Source organism: Nannospalax galili, unplaced genomic scaffold (assembly GCF_000622305.1).
Source record: "Nannospalax galili isolate Female #2095 unplaced genomic scaffold, S.galili_v1.0 scaffold25, whole genome shotgun sequence".
NCBI lineage: Eukaryota > Metazoa > Chordata > Mammalia > Rodentia > Spalacidae > Nannospalax > Nannospalax galili.
Genome location: NW_008355642.1, coordinates 3,309,261 through 3,330,940, shown reverse-complemented (window position 1 = coordinate 3,330,940; position 21,680 = coordinate 3,309,261). Strand labels below are relative to the sequence as shown.

The 21,680-nt window shown below is 36.2% G+C and overlaps 1 protein-coding gene across 4 annotated transcripts in view; it reads left to right on the top strand.

Moving 5' to 3' along the window:
- Nucleotides 1-21,680, top strand: part of Col4a5 (collagen type IV alpha 5 chain) — a 281,900-nt gene that overhangs the window by 125,111 nt on the left and 135,109 nt on the right. For all 4 annotated transcript variants that reach the window (XM_017803140.2, XM_017803139.2, XM_017803138.2 and 1 more), the window contains exons 7-16: nucleotides 2,817-2,870; nucleotides 3,172-3,198; nucleotides 8,211-8,291; nucleotides 9,884-9,946; nucleotides 12,917-12,952; nucleotides 13,038-13,079; nucleotides 13,230-13,322; nucleotides 15,253-15,306; nucleotides 15,402-15,458; nucleotides 15,715-15,759. In XM_017803140.2, coding sequence (XP_017658629.1) covers nucleotides 2,817-2,870; nucleotides 3,172-3,198; nucleotides 8,211-8,291; nucleotides 9,884-9,946; nucleotides 12,917-12,952; nucleotides 13,038-13,079; nucleotides 13,230-13,322; nucleotides 15,253-15,306; nucleotides 15,402-15,458; nucleotides 15,715-15,759 — 552 coding nt within the window. The remainder of the gene's footprint in view (nucleotides 1-2,816; nucleotides 2,871-3,171; nucleotides 3,199-8,210; nucleotides 8,292-9,883; nucleotides 9,947-12,916; nucleotides 12,953-13,037; nucleotides 13,080-13,229; nucleotides 13,323-15,252; nucleotides 15,307-15,401; nucleotides 15,459-15,714; nucleotides 15,760-21,680) is intronic.

The following is a 21,680-nucleotide window of genomic DNA, read 5'->3' as shown; positions in this document are numbered from 1 at the left end:
AGGATGGCCTTGAACTCACAGAGATCCTCCTGCCCCTGCCTCCAGAGTGCTGGGATTAAAAGCATGAGCAACCACACCCAGCTCATGGTTTAATTTTTTAAAAACAATTTTTATTGTATTCTATTTGTTATGGTGTGTGTGCGTGCGTGTGTGTGTGTGTGTGTGTGTGTGTGTGTGTGTGCTTATTTAAGTATGTGGGTTCATTTATACCATGTGGCATATATGGAGGTCAGAGGACAGTAGGTATTGAACTCAGGTTGTCAGGCTGGGCAGCAGCTGCCTTCACTCACTGAGCCATCCCTCATTCTTTAATTTATTAACATCCTTAACTGTTAGTGTGAAACCCAAAACTTTTTCTTCATCAAAAATAGCACATTTAACAATTTCAAAAGAAATCCAAACTTTGGATACTGGTGAATATTTTTTGCTTCATTGCTTTACTTGATTTTAATTAATCATTTATCTTTGCTATACAGCAATAGATAATTAGGAAAAAATGAAGAAAGCTTGCTTTTCTTGTTAACTTAGGTATTGTAGTCTTTATTTTTATTTTATTGGTTTCCCCCCCTTTTCTGTTACTTAAGTGTACTATTACAATATATTTTTCTGTTTGGCATTTTCTGTTTTCAGCAAAATAGTCTATAAAACTGGGGACTGGAGAGATGACTCAGTGGTTAAGAGCTCTGATTGCTCTTGCAGAGGAGTGTTCGATTCTGAGCACCAACATGGTGGCTAACAACTGTCCTTAACTCCAGTTCCAGAAGATCCAAAGCCTCCTTCATACCTTTGTGAGCACTGCAAGACATGGGTGCACATACATGCAGGCAGTACACTCATACCCATCAAATAAAAATAATTTTTAAAAACTATGTTATGTCCTATATCTTTTAAATTAATGACGTATGCCAGATTTTGCATTAATTATTTTTGCATTACAATGGGCACATTTTCTGAGGTTTTTTTTTCACATATATCAAAGAAACACAATTTTTTTTGACTCAAGTATTTCTCCAGGTCACTGTAATATTTTTCAATAGTAATAATAATCAAAACAAGTATCGTTTTTTAGGCAGAGTTTTACTGTGTAGGTTGGGATGACCTGGAGCTAGCTATATAGACCAGGCTGGCCCCGAACTCACAAAGATCAGCCTGCCTCTACTTCCTGAGTGCTAGGACTAAAGTCATTCACCACCCATCCTGGCAATACAGTTATAATTTTTTTAAATGTCTAGATTTGTGAAGGAAATTACTGAATTTGTGAGATTTATTGGTGTTCTTCATCCCAGTTCAGGCATCCTTTGCTGACAGGACAATTGGGAAGTTTGTTTGCATGGCACATTTCATGAGAAAGTGGACTACATTCTTGTGACTATTTTGGTTATTTGATTATTTGTTTTCTTGCCAACATGCCATAAGCAACAAGATCAGTAATCAAAGTTTTAAATAAGAATGTCAAATATTACACGTACATAGAAGAAGGAAATACACATAAACACATAAGATAAAAATAAAACATTAAATAAGAATGGTTATGTACTCCTTTAATCCCAGCACTCGGGAGGCAGAGGCAGGCAGGTCTCTGGCCAGCTGGGGCTACAGGGAGACCCTGTCTCAAAAAAGACCAAAAAAACAAACAAACAAAAAAGAATGTCAAATATATGTGTATTGTAAACTGTGTGATTAAAGGTATCTTGTTTAATTTTTACAAAGTAGTGCTGTAGCAGATCTAACAGTGTTTTAAACCATCACTTATGTAATACATTTTATGCAAACTAAGTGAATTCATTACATATACTTCCAATTTCTTTTTTCTTTTTTGGTCTATTTGAGACAGGGCCTCCCTGTAGCCACAATTGGCCTGTAACTCCCTATGTAGAGCAGGCTGGCCTGGAACTCACAGAGATCGACATACAACTGCCTCCTGAGGACTGGGATTAAAGGCAGCCCAAAGTAGATTATTTTCTTATACTTCTCACTAAGTATGTAAAAAACTAATCCCAAAGTTACATCCACAATTCATGGGTTCTTTAAAAAAAGTTCTTCTAAACTTGATGTGAAAGAATGCTGCCTTTCTCTCTGGGCCTACTTTTTCCATGTATGAAAAGTGATGGAGAGAAGGGCATTGGACAGTAATTCAAAAGCACACAGGTATAGAAATTTTACTCTTTAAACTTTCTGAACTACTGATTTCTAGAATCAATGTAGCATATATAGATATTTGAAAAAAAGTTTGCTTTGGTGTTCTTCTACTCCAGTTTTAGCTTTTGTTTTCTAAACCAAATATCTGCATTACTACTTTACAATAGTGAGAGAGAAAAAAAATTGAGTGTCCCCAAAATAATGACATGCAACTGCTAGAACTGATGCTATTGTCATCTTGGTGTATCATCCTTACCATCTTTCCATTTTTATAAAAATAATTTGAAATAGTTTACAATAAAGGAAAAATGAAGTGCAGTTAAAATAAGAATCTATACAACACATGGTCTGGAAATTGGGCAAATCATTAACTATTAAACGTGATGATTGTCAGGAATCTGTGGTGTGATGGTCTCAAAATAGATTTTTCAGAAGAAAATTACTATAGTAGACTTTTTCCCTTTATATTTGATTGAGACAGATGAGTGGGGATAAAAGTATCTTAGTAGGTTGTATTGATGTAGATAGTTGATACTAAAGTCATTGGAACAGGAAAGGTAATGAACTTTTGGCAATCTGGTATGTTTCAAATGTCTTTTAGGGAAAGCTTTTCAATAAATCATTGTTTTTATAGTTACTTCTTGTTTCTTCTTCTTCTTTTTTTTAACTCCTTCTAGGGAGATCGTGGATTTCCAGGCAGCCCTGGTTTTCCGGGTTTACAGGGTCCTCCAGTAAGTTCTAATATTCAAATTTATAGAAGTAGAAATATAAAGTGAGTTCATAAGGAACAGAGTCACATATTTTAAAGGAACAACTCATAATTTTTAAGTGGCTAAAATAGCTGCCTGCTGAACAAAACCAAGAATTTTATGCTATTAGATATAAATGATACCTCTAAATATCCCACAATATATAATATTCTGAAATGATCCTATAGAAGTTTATTTGGTTTGTCTTCTATTTATAAAGAATGTACTCTTTTCTTTATTCCTGTCCAATTTGCATAAATATTCTCTTTTGTTTTGATATTAGGGGCCTCCTGGAATCCCAGGTATGAAGGTAAGCATCCCAGCTGAGAAGGTAGAATTTGAATAAAATATGTAGAAAGTCTCAAAATGTGTGTTCTGAATTTCTTTTCTGACACTCTCAGACTTCATCTTATTACACTTTGATATGATTAACCATTGGACCCCTCTAGTATTCTTTTTCACTGGCTTCTGTAACTCTCCAGTTTCCTAATTTGTCTTCTACATCTTTGATAGTTCTGGATTCTTCTGTACAAACCCATTGTATTCTGTCTAATAGTCATCAAGTCAAGACATAGGCCTGTCCCCTTCTCCTCTGTGCTTGGCAACATTAGTAATGCTCAGAGTATTTAATGATGACTTTGTAGTAACTGAATAGCTCTGTTTATATCTTCAAACCAGATTGTTTTCTGAGTTCAGAATGTATGTGTTCAACAGCCTCCCTAATATCTCTACTCAAATATATGCCAGATGCTCAGATTAACAGGTTTGAATTTAAACTGTGTCCTGTGCCCTTAAATAATCCTTCTCTCCTCTCTCTCTCTCTCTCTCTCTCTCTCTCTCTCTCTCTCTCTCTCTCTCTCTCTCTGAACTTTTGTCATTATATGTCACTTTATAAAGAAGGATGTTTTCATTCTTTGAAAGTTTCATACTGGTATGCTATGTATTTTGATCATATAGCCCTTATTCCTCCCCTAACTCCTCCCCAGACCCACTTTTGTCCCCTCCCAAACACTATGTCCTCTTTTTTTTTTTCGTAATTTCCTGAATCTTGCTGCTTATATACTCATGGATGTGGGACTATCCACTGGAACATGGTTTACCTATTAGAGGCCACGTGCTTAGAGAACACTAACTCTCTTTCTCTCTAGGGGCTGGAGAGATGACTCAGTGGTTAAGGGTGCTTACTACTCTTCCAGAAGACCTGGGTTCATTTATTAGCACCTACATGGTGGGTAACAACCACCTATAACTCCAGTTCCAGGGGATACGGCCTCCAAAATCACCCGGCATGCACATGGTGCACTTTTGTACATTCAGGCAAAATACTCATACACATAAAATAAAAATAAATAAAAGTTTAAAGAGAAAAAGAAAACTTACTCTCCCTCCACTAGTAGCTCTCAGCTGTTCAGAACTCTTCACTTAGGGGTGGAAGTTCTTGAACACCTCCCTCATCCATGCTGGAGTGTTGACTGGCTTGATCTTGTACAGGTCTTATTCAGGCAGTCACAGCTGTTCTGAGTTCAAAAATACAGCAGTCCTGTTATGTCTAGAGGACACCATTTTCTAAACCTCTGACTCCACTTTCAAGGTAGTTTCCAAGCTTTGGAGGAAGGGAATGTAGTATAGTCGAGCACTCCACTGACACTTATTCTTTGTACTTTGACAAGTTGTGAGTTTCTGCCATAACCACCATCCATAATACAAAGAAACTGATGACATCTGAGGGCTTCATTAGTCTATGGGTGTATAGATGCAAATTTAGAATTCAATTTTATACATATCCATTTAAGCAGCATAATAGTAATAGGTTTGGCCCTGGGACCTATGAGTTCCTCAAGCCATGGGTTCTTGGCCAGATTTACAATACCAGGCATGAGTTTCCTCCTGTGTATTTTGCCATAAATCCATCAGAAAGCAGTTGATTATCCCCATAGTATTTACTCTACTTTTGCACACATGGGCATATCTTGCCATGTGGAACATACTTATAGCTCTCACAGTGGGCAGCTAAGTAAGACTATTGATGAGTTTTCTTCCCCAGAAGACTTCATAGCACCTTCTGGTACTATAAAGTCTTGCTAACAGGGAGGAAATCTCTTAGTCATAACCAAATTTATTTCTCTGTGTCCTGTAACCAAAATGAGTTATGTCTTCAGCCATGGGGTCCTACCAGCAAGTTCTGGTGGGCAACTAGGAGCTATGAAATAAACTTGTATTTTTTGGGGCATGTGCATCTCTGGAAAACTCTTCAGTGACACCCCTGGGAGAGGTATCCTACACCTGGCACTGGGCATTTTATTTTTGCTGTGGGTTCTAGGAATAGCATTATCCCCTTTGTAAAGAAGCACCAATTAAACTCTTATATAATATGTATGTGATATTAAAAATATTATGTTTCCATATGCTTTTTTCAAATGTCCTTAGTTTTAGTTATCCCTCCCTTAATTATCTCATCTGCCCTACCCTCCCATACCTCTCACCATATAAACCTTCCTCCAGTTACTCTCCTTTTCCTCTTAATACCACCTGTGTTCTACTATCCTCCCTCCCTTAAGATTTTTTTTCCTCCTCCACTCATAATATCCCTTTCTAGTTTCCTGACTTCTATGAGTAATTCAAGTTAAGCACAAAAATCTAGAAATTGGAAGTTAAAATCTATATGTTAATGAGAGAGTCTGTTGCATTTATCTTCCTGCAACTGGGTTACCTCACTCAGTACAATATTTTCTAGTTACATTCATTCACCTGCAAACTTTATAATTTCATTTTTTCTTTACGGCTGATTAAAGTTCCACTATGTTTAGGAACCACATTTTCATTATCCATTTGATGGACATCTAAGCTGTTAGGCTGTTTTCATGTCCTAGCACTTGTGAATAGAGCAGCTATGAACATGGATGAGTGCATATCTCGTGTAGTAGCATGTGAAGTGCTTTGGGTATATGCCCAGACTGATATAGCTGAGTCACATAGTAAATCCAATTCTAGCTTTTTGAAGAACTGGCACATTGACTTCCATAGTAACTGAACTTGTTTGTACTCCCACTAACAGCTCATGAAAGTCCCCCAATCATGTCTTCACCAGCATTTGTTCTCATTTGTTTCATTTTTTAAAAAATATTTTATTTATTACTTTTATTCTATGTGTACGAGAGTGTTGCTTGCATGTATGTAAGTGCAGCATGTCTTGCAGTGTCCGTAGAGGTCAGAAGAGGGCATCAGATCCCCTAGAACTAGAGTTATAGACAGTTGTTAGCCACCATATGGGAGCTGGGAATAGACCCCAGGTCCTCTGCAAAAGCAGCCAGTGCTCTTAACTGCTGAGCCATCTTTCCAGGCCAGTTTTCTTAATCTTAGCCAATCTGAGTGAAATAAGATGTAATCTGAAAGTATTTTTATTTTTTAATTTATTTTTATTTACCTTATTGAATTTTTGCAATTTTTATACAATATAATTTCATGATATTTAGATCCCTTTTCCTATCCATACCTCTCCTTATTGTCCCTTGCCCAATTTAATGTATTCTATTACACACGCATGCACACACACACACACACACATTTAATTTGCAACCTCCCAGATGACTAAGAATGCTGAACATTTCTTTTTTATAAGCATTTCTTAGCTATTTGTATTTTTTCTTTTAAGAACTCTCTGTTTAGTTCATTTTTCATTTTTCAATTGGCTTTATTTCTTGGTGTTTTTCTAGATCTTTATATGTTCTAAATACTAATCCTTTGTCAAATGTATAGCTGGCAAAGGCTTTTCCCATTTTTCAACAGTTTCCTTTGCAGAATAGAAACTTTTTTTAATTTCATGAGGCCCCACAGTGATAGTTGGTCTTATTTCTTAGAAGACCTATTCATAAAGTCTTGACTTGTTTTATATCCTGAAATGTACCCCTTATTCTTTGCTCTAGAAGTTTCAGAGTTTGAGGTCTAACATGGAAATCTTTGATCTATTTAGAATTGAATTTTGTGCAGGGATGGAGGGAGAGAAGGACAACATTTCATTCTTCTACATGTAAATACCCAGTATTCCCAGAGCCATTTGTTAAAAATGCTGCCTCTTCTCCAATGTGTATTTTTGAAATCTTGTTTAAAAAAAAGAAAAAAAAAACATAAACAGAACAACAACAACAAAACACATGTATGTATGTGTGTGGCTGTATATCTGGGTCCTGCTCCTGGATTCTATTCCATTGATCAATGTGTCTATTTTTGTGTCAGTGCTCTGCCATATTTACTATTATGTCTCTGTAGTATTCACGTCTTTCATTCTTTTCATCTAAACACCTTTCTTTCAGTCTATCACTGAATATTGGGTTTGCCTATAAAACATATTTTCAATTTATCCACTTTTCTCCTTGACTCTCACCACAATAATTGTGACATCTTATTTGAACTACAATAATAACCACGTAACTAATCTGGAGAAAATTTTTGCTACTGTCCCCCACTGCTTAGCTTGATTTATCCTCAATGAAACAAGAATTAACTTTGAAAATGTCAACCAATTGTTTACTGTCCATGCACATAAACCTTCAAAGGCTTCTCACTGTGTGTATAAAATAATGAAATAATGACCAACTTTTCTGTAGCTTATGAGAACTGTGCGTTCTGGTCCCTTGCCTAATTCATAGGCTTATCTTAAGTTTCCTTTTCTTTAGATCAGTAATCCCACTGGTCTACAATTCAGCTATTTGAGGATTTAAAACATATTATTTTTAGTAACTGCTATGAAAACAGGGCTTCATGCATGCTAGATAAGCACTTTACTACTTAGCCAGGCCTGTATTCAGTTATTTATGATAATCTGCCTATTCTTCAGGCTGAGATCTGCATATTCTCTTCACAGGTTATTCTTATTTGACTACCCAAACTAGTTAGCTTTGTGTATTTTTGACTGTGCCATTTCGATTTTCTTTATAGCCCTTGAAAGACTATGTTGTTGTCTTGTTTACATGTTATGGTCTCTATTTCTCCATTATTTTGTTACCCTATAAGGAAGTACATTCTTCTTTCTTCATTACCACCTTCCCAGAGCCCAACACAATTCTTTCCAATACTTTCCACCTAATACATACTTTTAGTGAATGAGTAACTAATGGCACCACACGCTCCTAATAAATCTGTATTTCAGCATCCTCTGGCTAATTGTTAATTTGCTTTTCAAACATACATTTGTTCATGGAAATGCTGATATGGCTTAATCTTTACCCATATTTATGTAATGACTCAAACTCTCAGGTGATTACTTCTGCTCTTTCTGATTTTCATGTATAGTAACATACAACTTCTATTGATGGTTTCCTTTAGGGGGAACCAGGTAGTGTAATCATGTCATCACTGCCAGGACCAAAGGGTAATCCAGGCTACCCAGGGCCTCCTGGAATACAAGTAAGTGATTTTCTTCTTTACTACATGACTAAATTAGAGGATTACAGCAAATCATTGACCTTTAGTACTCTCTGTTTTAGCTATAGAAGTGATCATCTCAAAGTTACCAGGCATCAATATGTTCTTTCTGTCTGAAAGTAAAACAGTATAGGACAGTGAAGGTTTAAATAAGTAGTATTGCATTTTTTGAAAATTTCTATCCCGAATCCATGGATATTTGTGTGAAAGAGGGTTGGCTTTAGAAATAACTCTCTTCAGTCTTCTTAGAGGTAGAAAAAAGAGTTCACTATAAATGTTCTTCTACAAATAAAATTAATTGATCTCTCATTTAGAGTATTAGAGATGTCATTTGTAACAGAATCAACTATGCATGACATGTGAGCATACTTTGAAGGCTGAATGAATATAATTATACATGATAAACATCAAATGCAATCTTTTGAAAAGATCGTGTTAGTTTATAGATAGTAGAGATAGAGCAAGTAATGACTTTTGAGTGTTTATAGATGAAGCCCATTATAGTTCATGAGAATCACTCACTTTACCAAAAATAAAAATCAAGAGTTTTTGCTATTTTATCACCAAGATACTATGCTGAGGTCTTTTTTTCATTTGTCACCCTCTCAGTTTTTACTTGACATTACCTATCTATATTTAAGTTTACTCAATTTCTATTTATTGTTCATGATATTTATTATAAATATTTGAAATATACCAGGGTACATGTAAAATATATGTTGATGAAAAACAAAATGAACACTTTCGAACCCAAAAGAATATTAAAGAAATAAACACTACAAATAATTTTGAATCAATTGGGCCTTTCGTGGTGGTCAAAATCCTTCTGTATTTCCTCAAAATATAACTAGCATCTGAGTTTTCTGTTGTTTCTAAAAAGACATTATTGTTTTATACACATGTCCCTAAACAATAGTGTTAGTTTTTCTTTATAATATGTGATAGCTGTGTAATTTTCCTCAACTTGTCTTTTTTACTTGGTGTGTTGAGGTTCATTCATACTGTATTTGTAGTTTGTTTCTTTTACTTCCATATAAATTTCCACTTCATACTGTAATTTCTTTAATTACAATATAATATAGGATTTACACAGAGTTAGAATTGTTGGTTTACATGGCAGGCAAATTTATAATTTTTATGGTGCCAAATTATATGTCTCAACACCTGCAGTATTCCCTTATCAGTATTTCATTTCTGTCATTCTTTATTTTTTAGTCTAAAATTAGCAAGAAAAGAATAGTGTTTCTTTTCCATTTCTAATATAAGTGCCTGACTGAATACCTACATTGGTTGCTTTGTAGTTTTTCCTTGTGGGTTTAACCTACATTTTATCTATCATTGTAGAATAAAAACTTTCTAAAAGCTGTTTCTAGTCTCTTTAGTTGAATTACCGTATAAGTTACTTAATTCTTCTGTTTGTATAATTTTTCAGTTATTTAATATTGCATATGTACAGAATTATGAAAATTACTTGTTTCATACATTTAGTTCTTTGTGAGACACAGTAAGTGGTTTAGTTCAGAGTTTCTGCTTTCATTTTGTTTTTCATCCATTCTTTACTCCTTTTATGACAGGGTCCAGCTGGTCCCAAGGGTATATCAGGGCCAATTGGTCCCCCAGGACCTCCAGGCTTGATGGTAAGCTTCTGTAATTTTAGGTCTCTTTTTCTTTATGAGTTACAAATATGATTACAATTTGAATTGCTTGAAATTTCAATATTCACAGTTTTACTTTTGTTGTTTGAGGTTGATTTTATGGTAAATAGTACACATGCTAAGAAGAGCTCCAGTTTTTTCACACAGATGAAAAAATGAGATACATAAAAACAAATAAAGTGGAGGCTGGACATACAGCTCAATGGTAGAGTGCCTGTTTAGCATATACAAAGCTTTGTTATCTGAAGCACTGTAAAAAAATTAAGTTGGTATGTGTGTATATGTGTGTGTGTGTGTGTTTTTTTTGTGTGTGTGTGTGTATTGTACGTGTGTGCTGGGAGTCCAAACCAGAGTCTTGTGTAAGCTGTATTTCCAGTGCTAAAATGAAGATTTTTATGGATTGCATTTTGATATTTCAGTAGTGTAGTCAATTCCAACTTTGTCTGGAAATATTGGAAGGCATTATTCTATCTTCGAGTTACTCAACAAAATATGTTTATTCAAAGTGTATTTTTTGGGTTAAGAAGAGTAAAAACAAATTTGTAAAAATGGCTCTCATTTCTTAGAAGGTAAAGGCAAAACAGTAGAGTTAACAAAGGGTGTCAACATTCTGAAGTTCAATCAGTTCTGTGTAGCCTAGGAGAGAGTCAAAAGCTTTCTAAAGACCCTGACAGTACTGAGAGTTCACTTGCTATACTATAGTGTAGTGTGGTCACCTTTAGTTTCTTCCTTAATGAATGTTAAGTATTTTTATTCCTATAATATTTAGATTTCATGCTAGTAACAATTTGAAATTAGACTTTTGCTGTTGCCCTCTTATAAGGCAACAAAGTTGTATTTCAGTCAAAGTAATTTCTCACATGTCACTTTGTCTCCCATTCAGCATATATTTAAGCAAAAGTTTTCATTATACCTTTATGAATAATCCACTTGTGATAATTTGTCTTTTACTCTTGAATGGAAGAAAGAATGAATGGTCCTTTACTCTTGAATGGAGGAAATAATGCTTAGTAAATTTTACAAGAATCTGCTGGAACTTCTTGGGAAAGGATTAGACAAGGTTTTTTTGTTTTTTCCCAGTTTGTTTTAATTGACTTTGACCTGTCACACTTTTTTATATTTCTGTTGTTGCAACATTGGTGCTGTCTGGGTCTATTGTTAAATCTTGATTTGTTAACCCTTGTAAGTAAAACACTTAACCAATCCACTCTACTCTTCTGAATATTCCTTCAATTAACCATGATTCAGTAGATAAGGCAACATCTTAAAAAATGGAACTTAGGTGTATTATGTAAATAAACAGATCTGCTAAAGTTCAGAGTAATATACTTAAGCAGGTGAATGCCCATTTAATCTTTCTTTTTTTAAAGAAAAATTTAGTTTTTAGAATTTTAGACATGCACGTGTACCATGAAGTACGATCATATTTAAAATTCTGGCACCCACATTTCCCCTCCACCATTTCCCATATCCCTCTTAACAGGTCCCCCCTCAATTTCATGTCTCTCTTTTTAAATAAGCAATTAAGCCCAGTTAGTGTTGCTTATATGTGCTTGCTATGGTGCAATACACTGGAGCCTTGGACTCTTAGCAGTGGCCACAAACTCCCTTTCCCTAGCTATCAACTGCCAATAGCTCCTCATTAAGAGGTGGGGCCTAAACGTTGATCATCTAACATCTGTGCCAGAATTTTGGCAGCTTCGTCTTGTGTAGGTCTTGTGCAGGTAATCACAGCTGCTGTAAGTCCAGGAATGTGATAGTTCTTGTTCAGAAGAGAGCATTTCATAGCACTCCTTCCATTCTTTAGCTCTTCTATTTGTTCTGCCTCTTCTTCCTTCAGATTCCCTGAGACTTGGTAAAGAATGAGCACTCAGTCTCTCACTCTCAGCACTTAGACCACTTATGCATGTCTCTATTGACTGCTATTCACTGCAAAAACAAACAACAAACAAACAAAAAACCTTCTTTGACCAAGGTTGAGAGCAACCCAGGTGTATGGATATAAACATAAATATTTAGAAGACCCTCAGACAGCAAGACCATTTGACAAAATAACAGTAGTAGGTTCTACCCTAAAGCCCATGACCTCCCCAGCCATGGGCATTTGACCAAGATTACAGTACGAGGCATGAAATTCTCTCATGTGCAGCAGTCTTGAAATCCAATTAGAAAGCAATTAGTTACCTCTTAACAGTCATGTTATGATTGCACGAGGGAGCACATTTTTCCTGGCTGGTCAGTGTTGTCACTTGCAGGGTCTAGCACTGGATAAGACCATTGATGTCTTTTCTCCACCAGCAGCCTACATAGAAAATTCTGGCACTATGTAAGCTGACTGGCAGGGAGGAAAATTCCTGGTTAGTTTGAGATTGGTTTCTCTGCATCGTGCAACCAAAGCGTGTGGTGTCTTCAACAATAGTGTCTAACCTTGTAGTTATGGAGGGTAGCTAGGAAATGCCCATTTAATTTTTCAAACCTTGAAACAGTCTCAGAAATATAAACACAAATTTTATGTAACAAAGATGGCTTACAAATGAACACATGCTTTTCAGAACTCACTTTATAGTTTAAGGTACCTCATTACCCATAATTCTGATAGAAATAATAAGCTTGTGGAAATTAACATTTTTACCTCTTTGTAGTCCTGGTGCTACCTACCCCTCTCTCATACCCATCTTAACTTTCTGCCCCTGCCCATTCTCATTTTATTACAGAAGTTTTTCATTTGCTTTAATCAATTGAAATATGTGCCTTTGAGTAAAAAATAACCAGAAGAAAACAATAAGAACTTTTGTAGTTACACAGTATTCTAGGCAGTTGCTTTACTGCTGAGCTATATCCCTAGTCTTATAAATTTTTTGATGGACTCTTTCAGTTCCCATATTTTATAAACCAAATAATGTTAAAGAAAAATCTTCATAGAATGTTTTTCTTTTTTGTGTGTCTTCTAAGGGCCCTCCTGGACCACCAGGACCACCAGGACCAAAGGTAATTTTCTTTCCCTTAGGTATTTTATTTTGGATTACTTTTTCTTGTTGGTAATGAAATTTTAAACCTAAATTTTTCTGTTCAGGGGAATATGGGCCTAAATTTCCAGGGACCCAAAGGTGAAAAGGTGAGTTAAAAAAAATCTGGTTATTCAACCTTTCATACTCGTTTGTCCTTCTTTTTGTTCCCTTGTTCCTTAAAATTGACAGAGTTTACATGCAGTATTATTATTTGTAGTAGACTATGAAATCTCACTGTTATTTTGTCTTATAAACAGGGTGAGCAAGGTCTTCAGGGCCCACCTGGACCACCCGGACAGATCAGTGAACAGAAAAGACCAATTGATGTAGAATTTCAGAAAGGAGATCAGGTGAGTGTCAAAGATTTCGATGTGGATGTATTAATTTGCTTGATTGTGATAACTATTTCACAATGTATTTATGTATGTATTAAAACATTACATTGTACATCTTGATATATACAGTTTCTGACAATTATAACTCCATAAATAAAATTTAAAAACATTCAAAATAAGATTTAAAAATTTATGATAACTCTCATTTCCAGCAAAATACGCTATAAGTAGAACTATACTCTTACATGAAGTTGCTTTGTTCAATAACAAGTATTTGAGATAATTTAAATTTTTATGAAAAGCTTTACCAGGATATCATTTATATTGCATGTAATTAATGCTTAAAGTGTAATGTTTCATTTTTAATGAATGAAATTTAATGAAAAGTTCATTTTTAGTCACCAGGTAGTAAAACTATTTCCACAATCTGAGACTCTGATCAGTTCTGTCTAAAAATTTACACATACTAGTTTTCATTTCATGTTTCTCCCCAAACTCCACTTTCTGCTTCTTTGTCTGTGTATTTATTTGTCTATTCTTTTTTCTTGCTTGTTTGTTTGAGACTGGGTCTCCATGTAGCCCCAGCTGGACTGGAACTTGCTATGTAGGCCAGACTGACCTTGCTCTCACAAACATTCACCTGCCTCTGCCTCCCGAGTGCTGGGATTAAAGGTATACACCACCATGCCCAACAGATTTATCTGTTCTTGATACTTCATATGAATAGTATCAGTCATACAGTATGTGGTTTTCTGTTCCGGATTTTTTTCTTAAATAAGGCATAATGTGTCCAAGTTCAGTCATTTTTCGCATGTGTTGGTACTTTATTATTTTTATGACTGAATAATATTCGAGTGTGTATATAGTGACAGCTTTATTGATCTATTCATGTGTTGATTGCCATTTGGGTTGTTTCCATTTTTCATGATGGATTTATATTCTTGGCTAAAATTAGGTCATGGCAAGGTAAATTGTCATTGTGTGATACTTTGCTTCTATTAGACTATATAAGGGGATCAAATATACTTTTACAGTGTACTGACTTACCCATAAACAAACAAGATCTATGCAGCTTTAATTCACTTAAATGCTAAAAACAAAATTGATCATAATAGAAAATTTGTATTTAAATTTTAAAATCAATAAGAGTTGAAACATTTTATTATTTGACAAAACATATTGCTGTACAATCTGCAAATCCAGTTTTAGTTACTCTGGCATTTTGTAATTTTTCTAATTAAAAATATTTTTTTGAGTATTTTGCATTCGTGGAAGTGCACCAATGTGTGCAATACCCACAGAGGCCGAAAAAAAAATGGCATCAGATACCTTGGCACTGGAGTTATGGATGGTTGTTAACCACCATTTAGGTGCTGAGATTCCAACCCAGGTCCACTGGAAGAGCAATCTGTGCTCTAGACCATGTAAAAATACACATTAAATAACTGCATTTAGTATTTTTATTTTATGTGTATGATTTTTTGCATGCATGTATGTAAGTACATCATATTCATGCAATACCCATAGAGGCCAGAAAAGAATGCCGGATACCCTGGAATTGAAGTTACAGACAGTTGTTATCCACCATGTGGGTGCTGGGAATCAAATCTGGGTCCTCCAGAAGAACAGCAAGTCTTGATAACCACTGAGCAATCTCTCCAGCCCCCATGTAAAATATTTTATAGGAGTAAAAACCTTATTAAATGTTGTCATGTTATTTGCCTCAATACATAGCTGGTATGGATACTAGATATTAAGAGAAGAAAGATGGCTTTTTTTCGTTTACTTAGCAGATTTTAGTTTGGAGATATAAACATTCTGTTGCCTTATTTATAGTACATGAACCCAAAATTCCTTTAAACATGTTCCTAACTAGTTCAAGTAGTTAAAATGAGTGTGTGTATTCTAGTATTAATTTACCTACATTTTCCTTATACCTGCATAGGGAGTTCCTGGTGACCGAGGGCCTCCTGGACCTCCAGGGATACCTGGTCCCCCAGTAAGTATTCTAAAATGCTTTAGCATCATTTAATATGAACTTGCGTTGATACAGAATATTGCACAGTCCAACGTGAAACTATTTTTTATGTACAGGGCCCTCAAGGAGGTCTGAAAGGTGAAAAGGGTGAGCCAGGAGAGCCAGGCAAAAGAGTAAGTGTTACGACTATTAATAGTGTCTATAAAATCCTCAATATATAAGTGTGTACATTTCTTACTTTCTAAACCTTAATTTCCTTGCCTGAGTATATCACTACAAATATAACATGTTTGTTATAATACTTCACATTTTAAAAGCTTGTTTTACATAGCCCAAGGCAGGAATTATGCTTTTTATATTCCTTAACATCTCACTTCCTCACAAATTTATGTTCTTCCTCCATCTCCATTGTTGCTCTGTGTCCTACAGGGAAAACCAGGGAAAGATGGAGAGACTGGCCCACCAGGAATTCCAGTGAGTAGCTATGGTTTTTCCTTTCATCACAATTTACAGTAGGTGTAGGTGGTGGACAAAGAGTAGATGACAAAAAGGTTGGAGTTTGGAAATAAACGAATGAAATTGTCCTCACTAATTTGAATATAATTTTAAATTATCTCTAAGACATATTGAGGTATGCTTTATTTATTGTCTTAATTTCTTTTACAGTTGCTATGATAAAATACACTGATTAAAAATTCAACTACAGCAAACAAGGGTTTAATTGACTTACAGTTTCAGAGGGATACAGTCCATCATGACAGGGAACACACAGCAACAGGCAGGGAAGGCATGATGGCAGTAGCAGGGAGCTAACTAGTTACATAGCATCTGCACTCACCAAGCCAAGTGTGAACAGGAAGTGCGGCAGGGGTATAAATTATCAAGGCCTGCACCTATTCATTTCCTCCAGCATGCCTCCACCTCCTAAGTGTTCCACAACTTTCCCCAACAGCACCACTCACTGGAGACCAACTTTTGAAACATGTGAGCTTACAGGGGAGATAAAGTCAACCATGTTTAGTGCATAGGGTTTTTTGGGGTGATAAATGGGAAGTTATTTGACCATTACTATGATAAAGAAGAGTTAGTTGCATCACCCTCAAAAGTTTGCTCACACTCATTTATAGTTATCCTCTCTTTACTCTCCCACTCTAAGCTGACAAAAAATGATCTGTTTTCTAGTCCTATAATTTTTCACTTCGTAAAATGTCTTAAAAATTGAGACATTTTGGGGCTGGAGAGATACCTCAGTGGTTAAGAGCACAGACAGCTCTTGCAGAGGACCTGGGTTTGATGCCCACCACCCACATGGCGGCTACAAACCATCCTTAACTCGAGTTCCAGGGGAATCCAAAGCTCTCTTCTGACCTCTGAGGCAGTGTGTGACACGGGTGCACTCACATACATGCAGGCAATACACTCATACACATAAAATAAAAATAATAAATAAAATATTAAAAAATTAAGACTTTTATATACCCTTTTGTTTAAAGTAGCAAAACATACTATACTGCTCATCAGTAGTGCATTCTTTTCATTACTGTAGATTTGGCTATTTTTGATGTACCAAGGTTTCACCCATTTAATTATTGAAGGATACTTTGGTTGTTCCTAAATTTAGGTCATTATGAATAAAACTGCTATGAACATTCACATACAACTTCTGTGCAAAAATAAGAGCTTTTCCAGTAAGCATTTCCTACTAATTCTAATTAATACTAAGAAACTACCATGTGATGTGAATCAAAAGAGGTTTTCAAGGAGAGATAGAAAATTTGATGTTTGTAGGCCATTCCAAAGGAAAGGGAAATTTTCAACAAGGCTGGAAATGATATGTACTAAAATGAGATAAATAAATGGTCTCAAGATAATTTCATTAAATAAGAGATATTTGGCATGTTACTATAAACTAGTTCACAAAAGGTTTAACATATAAAATAATGAGACAAATGTATAGCTTTAGTTACTGGTATCTTTTCAAACAATTGGTCTTCATTTTATGACTCAGGCAGCCATGATATTTAACTGTTACCTCTGAATGTTTTCACCAAATCTCTTAGGGAAAGTGAGGGGTGGGGGGGGCGTTATTCTCTGTTTTAACTGACAGAACTCAAGTCAGTTCAAATACAAAATGGCTTTGCAAGTGGGATCTTCTTGCAAAATGACCAGATAGTTCAAACAGTGACCATGCTCTGGAAGTGAACTTCTAATTATTTCCAATCCTGTTCTTGTCCCCACTTACCCTTGGGCTGTTATTTTCACCTTAGTTGTGCGCAACTGGTTGTGTCAGCTGCTGTAGAGCAGAGAATGGGTGATGAGTACAGACACTTTTTAAAATCCCCCACAAATCTCTGCTTGCTTATTGAGATTTAAAATTTAGAATGAAGAAACAAAATATTCATTAGATTGCTATAAACGTTAATCGACTTCTACAGTTCTGCAAAAATACTGATTTTGATGAACTATCAGTTTTATAATTTCACATGTGTAACTCTTGCATACTGACCACTTTCACACCTTTACCTCCCTTTTCACCCTTCCTTCTCCCTACAGATCTCTCTCATGTTCATCTCTATTAATTTTTTGTGACCTACCAAGATTAACTTGGGCCACCTGTGACTGTAGATTTGGGGTGATCTATTGGAACCTGGTAGGCTCAGCAGAGGTCTCAGAACTAAAGATAGCACTTTTCCCCCCTCTCCTAGTAGCTACTGGAAGTTCAGAGATAAAAAGGAGGGTTTGTGAGCTCCTCCCCATTCCCTATTATTTTTAAGGCTGATCTTGTGTGAACCCAGTGCAGTTAACTATAATTGAGGTGAGTTAATGATTACAATACTTGGATTGAGTCTAGGGGATGGCTTTTTGTAATGCTTCACCCTGTCCTTGGACTCTTATACACTTCATGTCCACTCTTCCTAAGTGCTCCCTGAGCCTTAAAGGAGGTGGTATATATGTGATTTATTTTTGTGCTGGGCCTATATCTATCACTTATTTACTATATCCTAGTGTGCTGGATAGCTTTAGTATCAACTTGACACACCTAGTTTGAGGGAGCCTCAGTTGGGGAATTGCCTCTATTGGATTGGCCTGTGGCCATGTCTGAGGGGCATCTTCTTAATGAGTGATGTGGGAGGGCCCAGCCCACTGTGGGTGATGCCACCCCTGGGCAGGTGGGCCTGTGTGTCATAAGAAATCAGGCTGAGCAGAGGCCAGGGGAGCAAGCCAGTAAGCAACATTCCTCCATGGCCTGTGCTCTAGCTCCTGCCTCCAGGTTCCTGCCCTGAGTTCTTATCTTGGGCTCCCTGATGAACTGTGACCTGGGAGATGTAAGATAAGTAAACCCTTTCCTCCACAAGTTGGTAGTGGTCAGAGTGTTCTGTCACAGCAATGGAGAAACAAACTAGGACACCTAGGCAGCCATGAGTCTTTGCATTCACTACTGCTCATTGGAAGGAGCACCTTCTCTGATCAAGACTAGAAGTCACTTTGGTCTGTGGCTATAAGCCTAGGTATTTAGAAAGCAGTTTGTTCCAATGTCAGTTTAGATAATCATCAGAAATGTGCCCCACACATAGGTGTACTGCAGCCCCAGATCTAGGTTGTTAGTTTCAGCCATTGGGGCTTCAGCCTCCACTGAAGGGGTCTTGCATCCATTCAGAGGGCAGTTCCTCAATAGTCAAATGATTATGTCATAGGTGAGCATATCTTGATTTCTAGGTGGTCTCTTTCTTTTTTTATCATTTAGAATATTTTATCGATACTTCAGGAATCTCACACAATGTATTTTGATCACATTCAGAACCCCCCTCCTCTCTATCCCCACCCTATTACTAAGGATGTGGAATACCTTACATTCCCTTAATAACCATTAATGGCACAGTGTCTTTTGAAACATATTTCTGGAAACCAAAGAGTGGTAGTAGGAGCTGACTAGCAGTCATGTTCAGTGCCCTTTATAAAAATATTTATTTTATTTTGTTTTATTTTGGGGGGATTTCTGATAATGCTACATTCTGAACATACAAAGGGTACAAAATGAAATTTTTTCCAGAATATCTCAAAGGATGGTGCCAGTCTATCATTGTCTGCAAAGCACCTTTGCCTATTGTTGCTGTAGGTCATTTTGTCTCTTAATTAAAGTAAGACACCATATGTCCATAGTTTTGGCCTGTACTGAAATGGGGGTAAAGAAGGTCCCCTAGAGGGTTCTTAGTCTCATTCATAAAAGAATTGAAGAATGGACCCGAATGACAGAAAGCAGGGAGACTCAAAGAGACCTACATGGTCAGAAGTTCTGTGGAGGTCTGTGCTACAAGTCGGAATTCCAGGCAGGAAAAATTTACTACTTCATTAATGCACCAGGTACCCCTCCCATCTATTTAGCACAACTTAAACTGAGCCTTCCTTCATAGGGGTGGTTCTATCACCAGGTGACTGACCAGTGAGATTGGAAAGGTAGGTCCTCCAACAGATAGACTAGGGAATTTATAGTTTTGACCAGTTAAACTTATGGGGCTTTTTACCAATCTAACATTCCCCCCTCTGAAGAGAAAAATCTTTTAGAGATTAAATAAGAGCTCTTAAATACTTTGGACATTTTTGACCTTTGGAACAGAAGAAGTATTTCATTTATTATTTTTATTTTTTGTCTATGAGTGTATTTCCTGCATGTAAGTGCACCCATGCTATGCAGTCCTCACGGAGGTCAGAAGAGGGTGTTGAATTCCCTTGGAACTGGAGTTACAGAAGGTTGTTAGCTGCCATGTGGGTGCTGGGAACCAAACCTGGGTTCTCTGCAGGAGCAGCCAGTGCTCTTAACCACTGAACAATCTCTCCAACTTCCTCTAGGTGTTTCTTTATACACCATTTATCCAAGCTAATCCTCGCCTCCATCTGGCACCCTCATCTTCTTAGTCACTCTGCCTCCCTCCCTGCTTTACTAAACCTTTCCACCCACAGTATTACCCATCTTTACTTTCTTTTTACCTATGTCCTACTATCCTTCCTCCCTTAAAATAAACCCTCCTCCAGATCCTTTCCTTATTTCCTGATTTGTACAGAATTCTGTATGTTAGAAACAACCATACTAAAGAGCTGAAGCTAGAAATGAGAATGAACACGCAATATTTATCCTTTTAGGCCAGTGTTATCCCATTTAGAATGTTTTTCCCCAATTCTACCCACTTTCCCACAAACTTCATAATTTCGTTTTTATTTAAAACTCAGTAATAGCCATTGCTTATATGGGGCACATCTTCTTTATCTGTTCATCAATTGTTGGTCATCTGGGCTGGGTCCATTTCCTAACTATTGTGAAAAGGGCAGCAATGAACATGAATGTTCAGGTATTCATGTCATGGGATCTAGAGTCCTTTGGTTATATGTCTTGGGGTGATACAGCTGGGTCATCTGCTAGTTTTATTTTTAGTGTTTTGGGTAACACTAAAACCTCCAGACTGATTTCTAAAGTGGCAGTTCTAGTTTACAATCCCAAGAGTGTATAAGCATTCCCTACATCCACATCAGCATTTGTTGTTATTGATATTATTTGTGATTGCTATTTTGATTGAGGTGAGATGGAATCTAAAAGTGTTTTTAATATGCATTTCCCTAATAGCTAAAGATATTGAACAGTTTTAAAGTGTTTCCTAAAAATGTGTACTTCTTCTTCTGGGAAATTTCTGTTTAGTTATGTAGCCTGTTTTTTAATTGGGCTGTTTGTTTTCTTGGTGTTTAGTTTTTGGTTTTAGTCCTTTTAATATTCTAGACACTAATGTCAGGTATATAGCTGGAAAAGATTTTCTCCCACTCTGTGGACTACCTCTCCATTTGATTGACAGTTTCCTTTCCCCTGTAGAAGATTTTTAATTTTGTGAGATTCTATTTGTTGATTATTGGTCATAATATCTATGCTAATGGAATCCTTAAAAATTCTTACTTATACGTATGTGTTGAAGCGCATTTCTTACTTTTCCCTTTAACTTTTTTAGAATATTAGGTTTTATGTTGAGATGTTTCATCCATTTGGAGTTGACTTCTGTACAAAGTTAGAGAAAAGTATCTGGTTTCATTCTTCTGCATGTTGATATCCAGTACCATTTGTGGAAGACGTGGTACTATTTTGTTTAATTTTTTGGCATTTTTGTTAAAAATAAGGTAGCTATAGTTGTTTTAATTTGTATCTAAGTCATATTCTATTAAACTATTTTTGTTAATGTTCTCTTTGCTCCTATGGGGAACCTGATTTTGGAATTTTCTTATTATATTAATTACTTTTTTGTTGCTATGTTAGAAACATTGACCAAAGCAACTTATAAAAGAAAGAGATTATTTAGCTTATGGTTCCAGGGGAATTACAGCCTGTCATTGTGGGGAGACATGTGGCAGGAGATGGG